At 40.4% G+C, this 10,819-nt stretch overlaps 1 protein-coding gene across 3 annotated transcripts in view; it reads left to right on the forward strand.

Annotated features, from left to right (window-relative positions):
• Positions 1–10,819, forward strand: part of LOC127420974 (alpha-1,3-mannosyl-glycoprotein 2-beta-N-acetylglucosaminyltransferase-like) — a 36,015-nt gene that overhangs the window by 22,062 nt on the left and 3,134 nt on the right. For 2 of the 3 annotated variants that reach the window (XM_051663639.1, XM_051663640.1), the window contains exon 2: positions 574–1,475. In XM_051663639.1, coding sequence (XP_051519599.1) covers positions 574–1,475 — 902 coding nt within the window. Of the gene's footprint in view, positions 1–268; positions 349–573; positions 1,476–10,819 lie in introns of all 3 variants that reach the window. The other variant, XM_051663641.1, reaches the window with a different exon arrangement.

Consider the following 10,819-nt stretch of genomic DNA (forward strand, 5'->3'; position numbering starts at 1 on the left):
GGCTGTCACAGCAGTGCCTATAGGGGATACATTTTAGCACAGTTGTTCAGATATCAATTCATCACCTTTAAAGCACCACTGCTGAAACAATCTTAATAAATTACAAAACCTTACTAATTGACTAGTCAGACGTTGGACCATCCTTACCCATCCGAGTAGACCCAATTGGTAAATAGAGATGTTATACGGTACTTAAATGTGCTTCAGTCAAATTCATTAATAATAATAATGTCACTGTAATCTTGATACACTGTTTTTGTTTTTACAGGGAGATTGCAGATGGATAACATATTTCAAAGTCTCCTTCCCTTTGACCCTAGTCCTTACCCAGCTTCTGTCCTTTTTCATGTATTAAATTCCCTACCAAACATGTTTCTAACATGCCACACACTATTTCATCATCCATATCCTTTGGAATGCTTTACATGTTTATGCCCTCTGAGTTCAAATGATCTTTTCTGAAAGATACTTGGTGTGACAACCTGTGAATCTGCTTTCATTCTTGTCTATGATTAGATCTTTCATTGTGTTTTATGTCTGTCCCTAATTAATTTCTGCCTTCTCCCTTTGTAGCCTTTTCCTCACTTAAGTCCCTCGTGTGGTGTCACTGGGCCATGGTTCGCAAAAAAGGATCTCTTATCTTGTGTGGAGCTTTTCTGTTTGTTGCCTGGAACGCCTTGCTCCTCCTCTTCTTATGGGGCAGGCCCCCCATTGGCCGATTTGGTGAGGGAGGCGGGGCTGAACCAGGGGCCGGCGAGGAATGGGGAGCTGGAAAAGCAAAAGTGGGCGGAGCTAATGGATTGGCCGGCGAAGTGATCCGATTGGCTGAAGAAGTCGAATCGGAATTAGAGACTCAGAAAAAGCTTCTCAAGCAGATACAGAGTCACAGGGAACTATGGGAAGAGCGGAAGGAATTGGGAAAGAGGGAGTCGGAAAACAAAAAGAATATTGAGGAACCTAAGAAACCTCAACAGTTTCAACAAGTACCTCTAAGTCATACAGTTGTAGAAGATACAAAAACTATTGCAAAAAATACTCAGACTCTTACGGTTGCACAGCCTCATCTGGTAACAAAGGAGGAGAAGCTGGACCAAAACAAGCAAATGGCGAAAAATGAAGTTGGCCTTACTAAACCTAGCCCTCAAATCATTATCCCAATTCTTGTCATTGCCTGTGACAGAGTGACAGTGAAGAGGAGTTTGGATAAATTGATACAGTACCGTCCTTCTGCTGAGCTTAACCCAATCATTGTCAGCCAGGACTGTGGTCATGCAGATACGGCAAGGGTGATTGACTCCTATGGCAGTCAGATAACCCACATTAGCCAACCAGATCTTGCAGACATTCCAGTGCGGCCTGATCACAGGAAGTTCCAGGGTTACTACAAGATCGCCAGACACTACCGTTGGGCCCTGAACCAAGTGTTCAATGTCTTTGCTTACTCTACAGTGGTCATTGTGGAGGATGACTTGGAGGTAAGATCTTGATTACATGAATACATGCATTTTGATGTATGACTGATGCACTATAAGGCCAAAAGTATGTGGACACCCCCTTCTAATTAATGAGTTTGTTTACTCCATTAATTCCAGTGAAGACAAATCATAATGCTGTTCCATACAATGACATCCTAGGGCATTGTGTGTTTCTGACTTTGTGGCAACAGTTTGGGGAAAACCATTTTCTATTACAGCATGGCCCTGCCCATGTGCACAAAGCTAGATCCATAAAGAAATGGTTTACTGAGTCTGATGTGGAAGAACTTGACTGGCCTGCACAAAGCCCAGACCTGAACCCTATTGAACTTCTTTGGGGTAAATTGTAACGGTAACATTGAGCCAGGCCCCATAGACCAACATCATTCCCTGAACTCACTGATGCTCTTGTGTCTGAATGGGAGCAAATCTAATATGTTACTACATGCAGTATAGTGAAAAGCCTTTGCAGAAGAGTGGAAGCTGTTATTGCAGCAAAGGGTGAATTGATCCCTACAGTTTTGAAATTAAATGATCATCATGCACATATGGTGTCCCACAAACATTTGGCCACATAGTCTACTCATTGCTGTCATATATCCGTAAGAGTCTATACTTGGTCCAGCTGTTGAACATTACAGATTAACAAAATCCATATAGTCAGTGTGCAGTATCTGAAATCAAGACACCTTTTTCCTCGCTATGATTCATGCATAAGAATTTTGAGAAGAGCTTAACTCTCGCTCAGAGGGAATATTTTCATTTGCACATTTCTGTACTCATTCCTTTTGAAAGTTTCACAGGTGAACTGATTACCAAGTCTTATATGCACCCAAAAGCATTAATAGGACAGCAGTGAAGCTCCGGTTCTTGCATTTATCATGAGTTCTCTAAAGAAAGGATCAAGGTCCTTGTTTAACTTTGCTTTTTAGCCTAGCTTGCTTTTTTGGTTTACTCTTTCCTGGGTCCCGCTAAGGCTTTGATGGCTGCAACGGGGTGCTTTAATGGTTAACTAAAGCTGAATCATACTTTACACAAGTATGTAAATGTTGATGCAAATACTAGGCCAACACACTGCAATTGTACAGTCCCATTGAACATACATGCACTCAAGGGGCCTGATAGAGTTACCTTCAAAAGTCTTTGCCTGCTCCTTTAAACCAGATGTGTTGTTATTCAGGTTGCTAGCTATAAACATTTTGACTAACTTGCTTAGCCAGATTCTTTGCAAATTTTGCTTTCCCATTAGAGCAGGTGTCCTGAAAGAGAAAACTCTAGTTGTGTCCCAAAAGATGAACTATACACTATGCACTCAGCCATCTAGTGTATGAATTTTCAAAGTGCAGTATCGTCTCAAATGGAACCATTCCAATCAATTGGAATCACAAGTAATTTTTTAAAAGATGGAAGCATTTGCCATACTTCAGCTGACGGAAGTGACGTTTCAAAGGCATGCGACATGTTGCCACTAGCTTAAATGCATTAGCTAAACTCTGTCCAACATTTATAGCTCAAATGACATGCAGTACATATTTACACAGTGTGGGTTGATAATAAAGCATTCAACCTACATTTTCAAGGAGCTGTCTTCACAGACGTTTTGCTAGTTGCCACACTCACCATTAATTACAATTGTATTGTTAGCCAGCATTGTGTCCAAGTAACCCCACCCCTTCTGCCACATGTATTCTCTGAGCACTTTATTAGGAACACTATGGTCCTAATAAAGTGCCCAACATGGTCTTCTGCTGTTGTAGTTTGACATGTTGTGCATTCTGAGATGCTATTCTGCTTACTACAATTGTACAGAGGGGTTATCTGAGTTACCGTAGCCTTTCTGTCAGCTTGAACCAGTCTGGCCATTCTCTGTTGACCTCTCACATTTCCAGGGAATTGTGTGGCGCCATGCGAGGATCGGACGTGTGAACGGCGAGCTCTGCACACTTTGCTAGTTTTATTACTATTTGTGTCATAAACCGGTGAGATTCAATACACACTGACTCTTAATTGTTCTATGAAGACAGTATGTCAAAGAATTCAAAACCCTCAGGCTCTGGAGATATTAAAAGACACTTACATTTTCAAGCTGATACCCCAGATAGGGCCGCAGGCCAGGGACTCAGTTTGGCGGTGCGGCGGGAGAGATTCAGTGTCAACTGTCGAGCATGTCAGCAATGCTGGTGAAGGTCGTTGCAGACTTGGAGGATCTTGCTGTAATACGTCAATCGATTATGGCCATAGAGACGAAATTCACTGAGTTGGTTACGAGAATTGGGGACATCGAGAAATGGATCGATTATCTGGAGTCATCGGAGAGTGAATTAGCTGCTAACCCGCTAGCGATCATGGTGGATTTGCAACGCGTTTGGGAAAAACTAGAGGATTTGGAGAATCCTAATCGACGAAACAACGTCCAAATGGTTGGAATTCCTGAGCATGAGGAAGGCCGAGATATGGTAAAATTCCTAGATGGGCTCTTTCCGAGTCTGCTCGACATAACAGGCCATAAGCTGGAAATCGAGCGAGCTCACAAGGTTCCGGTTCGGAGATCTGCTAAGGGAGACAGGCCCCGAGCAATTTTGGCCAAATTTCTGAGATCATCTGATAAAGATCTCGTGTTACGTGAGGCGAGGAGTAAAGGAAAGCTTTCTTGGAAGAACCACAGCATTTTCTTGTTCCCAGACTTTGCGAATTCAACAAAAGAGAAACGGAGAGTTCCGTTACATCAATGGAAGTTTGCTTTTGCTCTGATGTTTCCAGCCAAACTGAGAATAGATACTAAGGATGACTGTAGAGGATTTACATGCCCACAGCAAGCATTGTCCTTCATAAAGACAATGGAGTGAGTAAGCCATTTGGTGATTTTCTTGTTGCTGCCTAGTGGGCCTGACTCACTGAACATACACTTGACTGTCCGAGGAAGCTGGGCGCCTTTGTTTCTTTTTTGTGCTGGTTCCGCCTAGCAGCTGGAGTTTGTTTTGTGTAATATCATTTCTTCGGGACAGCTTGTGGATGAATCTGCACGTTTTTGTGCTTATGCCTCCTGTGGCCTGGAGTTTGTTTTGTGTAATATCTCTTGCAGGACATTGGTGTGATTGGGTCTTTTGTTGCGCTCATGTATCGGCAGAATGGGCCGGCTTACTGAACATTAGTTTGACTGCCCGAAGATCTGAACAGCCCTCTTTTATTTTTGGTGCTGGTTCTGCTAGCGGCTGGAGCTTGTTCTGTGGAAGAACACACCTTCGGGACAGTTATGTGGATGAATCTACAAGTTTTTTTGTGTTTACTCCACTTATTGGCTGGAGTTTGTTTTATAGACTATTTTTTGCTGTGTAATTCTGTCTCACAAAATGTGTATAGAGGCACCGGACTTGAGCAATCTGATGGCAAAGTTGTCACAGGGACTCTTGTAGGCATACGTGGCCTGTTTGAGTTTAGAGGGATGGACGCTGGTTGGCGCTTTTGTGCGTGGGGTTAATGTGCATGTTTTTCTTTTTTCTGTTTGTTTGGTTCGGGGGGATGTTTGGGGTTTGATTGTTACACTAATATTGGAATGTGGTTTTTATAATCTTGTTATAGACACACAATCTATTTTTTCTAATTTGTCAAATGTTAATATGAGTGGATTGTCTCTCTCCACATGGAATGTGAATGGGCTGGGGCACCCCAAAAAAAACAAGGAAGGTTATTTATTTTCTTAAACGTAAGAAATATGATATAGTGTTTCTTCAAAAAAATGCATCTTTCCCCGCAGGAAGAAAAATTTGGGAAGATATGGGGTGGGCATGTTTTCTTTAGTACTGGCTCAAGTAAGAGCAGGGGAGTCATTACATTGATAAACAAACATCTACAATTCAAATGTCTCAAACAGATTAAAGATAAATTAGGAAGAGTCATTATTGTTTAAGCAGAAATTCAGGGGCAAAGGTTAATTTTGGCTAATATTTACGCACCTAACGCTGATGATCAGGGCTTTTTATAGATCTTGAAGGGATGTTACAAGCTGCTGGCTCCCCTCATGATATAATATTGCGAGAAGACTTTAATCTTTTGATGGACTCAGTCCTTGATCATAGTGAAGCAAAAGTGTGCAAGCCCCCTAGGGCAACATTGACGCTTCACAGGATGTGTAAAAATCTTGGCCTTACAGATATTTGGAGACTTTTGAACCCATCTGGTAGGGACTATACATTTTTTTCATCAGTCCATAAGATTTATTTTAGAATAGATTATTTTTATATCTAAATCCCTCATTTCATCTGTTGTTGATTGCTCAATTGGAAACATCTTAGTCTCAGATCACGCTCTGGTGAGTTTAGTGGTGTTGCCACATACGGAGAAAAAGAAATCATATAGTTGGCACTTTAATGTAACCTTTTTGCAAAATCCTGAATTTCAACAAGTGTTAAAGGCTGAAATTAATGTTTATATGGAGATCAACTGGTACTCAATATCCTCTGTGGGCTTGGCTTGGGAGGCACTTAAGGTGGTTCTTAGAGGCCAGATTATACAGTATGACTCATTCATCAAAAAATCCAAAGCATGAGAATTCGTGGAGTTGGAAGGGAATATTAAAAGTGCTGAGGCAGAGCTGAAGCGCCGAATGTCGTGTGATGGCCTTAGAGAATTGACCAAATTGAAATACAGATATAATACTATTTTGTCACGGAAGATGGAGTTTTGGCTATTCAGGGCAAGACAGTCATACTTTGAGTTGGGAGACAAAGCAGGGAAGCTTTTGGCTAGATACATAAAGCAGAGAGAGTCTTTTTCTACCATTCCCTAAGTGAAATCTGCTGGTGGTGAAATATTTACCTCAGCCATTGATATTAATAATGCTTTTAAAGAATTTTATCTTGATCTTTATAGTTCCATGTCTTCGTCTACTGATGAAGATAATAGGAACTTTATGGAACCATTAGAACTCCCTAAACTGATGATCAAGCAAAAAAAATTATCTTGATTCTGAGATAACCTTGGAGGAGTTTGGCGAGGTAATTAAGTCCTTGCCTACAGGCACTAAACTGGCTCCACTTTTGTTAGAAGTTTATACAGAATCATTAAAGAATGGAAAGCTTCTGCCAGCCATGACACAAGCCCGGATCAGTCTGATTCTTAAAAAGGACAAAGATCCAAGTGAGTGTAAGAGTTACCGTCCAATTTCCCTGATCCAGCTAGACGTTAAAATACTGTCAAAAATTCTGGCTAACCGATTAAGTAAAGTTATGACATCTCTTATACATATAGATCAGGTGGAGTTTATTCGGGGCCCGCAGCTCTTCTGATAACATTAGGCATTTCATCAATATCATGTGGTCAGTGGCGAATGATCAGTCTCCGGTCACTGCCATCTCACTTGATGCCAAAAAGGCATTTGATATGGTAGAATGGGATTATTTTTTTAAGATTTTGGAAATATACTGGTTCAGGAATACTTTAGAGGATTGATTCAGTTACTTTATTGACACCCAGTAGCGGCGGTACAAACAAATGGATTAATTTCAGATTATTTTACTCTTGATAGGGGCACCCGGCAGGGTTGCCCTCTTTTCCCCTTTCCCCCTTATTATTCCGTCTGGCCCTGGAACCATTAGCAGCTGCGATAAGAAAGGAGGATGATTTTCCAGGGGTGGTGGCAGGAGGTATGGCGCATAAACTTTTGCTTTACGCAGATTATATTTTATTATTTGTCTCCGACCCTACTAGATTTATGCCTTGCCTCCACAGAATTATTAATTCCTTTTCTAAGCTCTCAGGATACAAAGTCAGTTGGTCTAAATCCGAAGCTTTGGCTCTGACAGTGTACTGCCCAGTAACAGCTTTCCAGTCGGGCGCCTTCCAGTGGCCCAAACAGGGCATTAAATATTTGGGCATTTTATTCCCAGCAAATTTGTCTGATTTAGGTAGAGTTAATTTTGACCACTTAATAAAAAGGTTTTCCAGCGATGTGGACAGGTGGCCTTCATTACATTTATCTATGATTGGGAAGGTTAATGTTATTAAAATGAATTGTATTCCAAAATGTAACTACCTGCTACAATCTCTCCCTGTAGATGTCCCCCTTTCTTATTTCAAGCAATTTGATAGCATAGCGAAGTCCTTCATTTGGAATGGTAAATGTCCCAGATTACATTTCAGTAAGTTGCATAGGCACCTTGACAAAGGTGGGTTAGGCCTACCCAAGATTTTATTTTATTATTATGCATTCGGTCTCAGGCATTTGGCTCATTGGTCGCTTCCACCTGAGAGAGCCCCTCCCTGGTTTTGTATTGTAATGATGGAGGTTAAATGTTAAATGTTGACTCAATGTATATATGTTGTGTTTTTTCTTTGTTATACGTTTAACAGTCAATAAAAAATGTTAATTGAAAAAAAAAAAACAATGCGTTTCCGTCCGCAGAACTGCCAAGATCTAGATATAGTTGTGCATGAAAATACCAGGAGATCAGCAGTTACAGGGATACTCAAACCAGTCCATCTGGCCCAAACAATCACTGAGATCACTTTTTTCCCCTATTCTGATGGATGATGTGAACATTAATTGAATCTCCTGACCTGGATCTGCATGATTTTATGCATTTCACGATTTTATGCATTGCACTTCTGCCCCACGATTGGCTGATTAGATAATTGGATAAATAAATAGCCTCGGTAAATAATGTTAGCAGTGAGTGTGGGGCAAGCCGTGACCTTTGAGTGCATGAAGTGTCCAACATGCCACACTACGTTATTTCAGTTGAAGCAGTGCCTGCACTTCTATAATTTAATCTACAAAGTACCGGCAGTTTTTCTTGCGTATCACCACTTCTCAGAATCAATAGGTGATTCAGTGCGACCCTCCAACTGATTTTGATAAAATCATGTTACCGTCTGTACATCCGAGCGCTCTCTGTGCAAAACTCAGCGGTGAGTTTAACAAAACCCAGCAGAGCATGCAGCAACATCAGCGGTCGTCAGAAGTGATCCATGGTCGAGTTCTGGACAGGAACGTGTGTGTTTAAGCTTGTCTGGACATAGTTCAGTTACACTGCTCTCCATTACATGAACCAGCAACTTTTAGGTGAGCAAATTTTATCACATCTTATTCAATCAAATGTTTTTCATGGAAATTGCTTAGCAGCTGGGTGCAGTCAAAACTACAGAATAGAATGGTTTTCGACTTCCGACGGCGACAGAATGTTCTCCTGCCATTAACCATCAATGGTCTAGAAGTCGAAAGTGTGCCTAGTTTTAAGTTTCTCGGGACTGCTATTTCTGCATCTCTGAAATGGGATGATAATTTAACTGGGATTATTAAAAAAGACACCAAAGGCTTTTCTTTCTAAGGCATCTTAAAAAGTTTAGAGTATCAAAGGACGGTTTGCTCCACTTCTATAGGGCAGTGATTGAGAGTGTACTAAATTTCTCAATTGCAGTGTGGTTTGGCAACTCCACAATTCAGCAGAGGAAATGCATTAGAGCCATAGTATGATCTGCCTCTAAAATTGTGGGATGTAATGTTACAGACATAAATTACATTTATGTCTCATGCATGAAGGGTAAAGGCGTGAAAATCTTGAATGATACCACACATCCTGCTAATCATTTCTTAACTCCCCTGCCTTCAGGAAGTCGTCTTATGGCAATTAAATCCAAGTCCACACGTCTTTTAAATAGTACATATTGTAAGATCGGTCAGATTCTTAACTCCTCGAGTACTTGGTATTGTGGGACTCTGTTTTTGTGCTGTACTCAGTGGTACCAGCTAATTCTTATAGGCACTACTGTGATATCTTTGTTGTTCTTGTTGCTGTATGTGTGATGTGTGTTATTATTGTTGTAAGCTCACCACGAAAAATTCCAGACAACTTTGTTGGCATGGCAATAAATTATTGAAATATTTAAAAATACATCACAGCTGTAGTAATGTCAGCTCATAATACGCCCATCCTTTTTCAACAAAAGATAAATCGATGATGAAAAACAAACCTTCAAAGTAAATACACAGAAAAGTGTCATTTTTAGATAATTTTAAGTGATCTTAAAAATGTTAATCAACACCCCATGACTATTTTAATGTAAATAAATGTTAGTTACAATGAAAGAGTTAGGGAAGATAAATATGGAAAAAAGTTTGGCCCCCATTGATTGACCAAGATTGAGGTGAGTAACCGTGCCACCACGAGGACCTAATAAGTAGTGGGAATTGGGCATGCCAAATTGGGGAGAAAAGGGGAGAGAAAAAAAATAGTTGAAGAGCCCTGCTGTACAGTATTAACCTCCAAATGTATTTATTTATTTATTTTTAAATAGGCTAAACATATGTTTTGAACAAAAGCAAAATATCGAGTTTAATGCTAACATGGAGAGTACCTGCATTTTTTTTTCTACCACTTCAAGCACTGAGTTGAAGAAGTATGTCATCAGTGTACTCATAATACTTTTCGTTGCAATTCACGCTACTTGCACTGCAAAATGACTACAAAACACTGCCGAACTATGCAATTTGGGACGCAGCTTGACTGTACAAGAAGACAGTTTATGCTTATTTCTGTTTTATTTACTTGCGTTGCATTATGAATTGTAGTATAACACATTTCGGTGCGCAATTACACAACATTTTTGAGAAGTTGTGCCTCTAAATTCCTTCCCTGTAGAGTTCTGCCACAAAAAAAATAATACATCTTAGATTAAAAAACAAAACAAAAAAAAAACACTAGTCGCTAGACTTTTTGGTTTTTGGACCATCCTTATCAATGCCTTGGCTTCACTTACAATCTTCTAGTTTGCCAGAAAGTTAGCTATTTAAGAGGAACCTTGAAAACAATGCCATTTTCTAATGTCAATTTTAACTCACTATTGTTTATGTCGTTTTGTGTTAAGACTGAAGTGAGTATTTGCCCCATTCTAGTGGCCTTTGTTAAATTAGAAAAGGGTCAGGAGTTTTTAGTTCCTCTCTTTAACTCTGCTGACAGCTGTAATCCAGGTTTGCTCCCACAGATTAGCACATTTAACTGATCAGTGGATTAACCGTGGTGACACCATTGGTTATGCACCACCGAGCATCATAGTTAAGCACTATTGAGAGTCCCTATTGCCCATAACACTGTTTTTGTACACAGTAATAAAGCAACCAAGCTGTGTGAACAAATGTTCAGCCAACCACTTTTATGCTTGTATAGAAAACCAGATGCAACAGAAGCTGCTTTTCACCATCAGGCCAAATGGTAACAGTTCCAGTAGCTTTTCCACTTGAGCACGGTTCGGTTAGGTACTATTACAAACCGTTCCTGGCTCAGATTTCGCAGCATATTTATCTAACGCCGGCATCACACACTACTACATCATTTTGTGTTGGTATGTCA

This window comes from Myxocyprinus asiaticus, chromosome 30 (assembly GCF_019703515.2).
Source record: "Myxocyprinus asiaticus isolate MX2 ecotype Aquarium Trade chromosome 30, UBuf_Myxa_2, whole genome shotgun sequence".
Lineage (NCBI taxonomy): Eukaryota > Metazoa > Chordata > Actinopteri > Cypriniformes > Catostomidae > Myxocyprinus > Myxocyprinus asiaticus.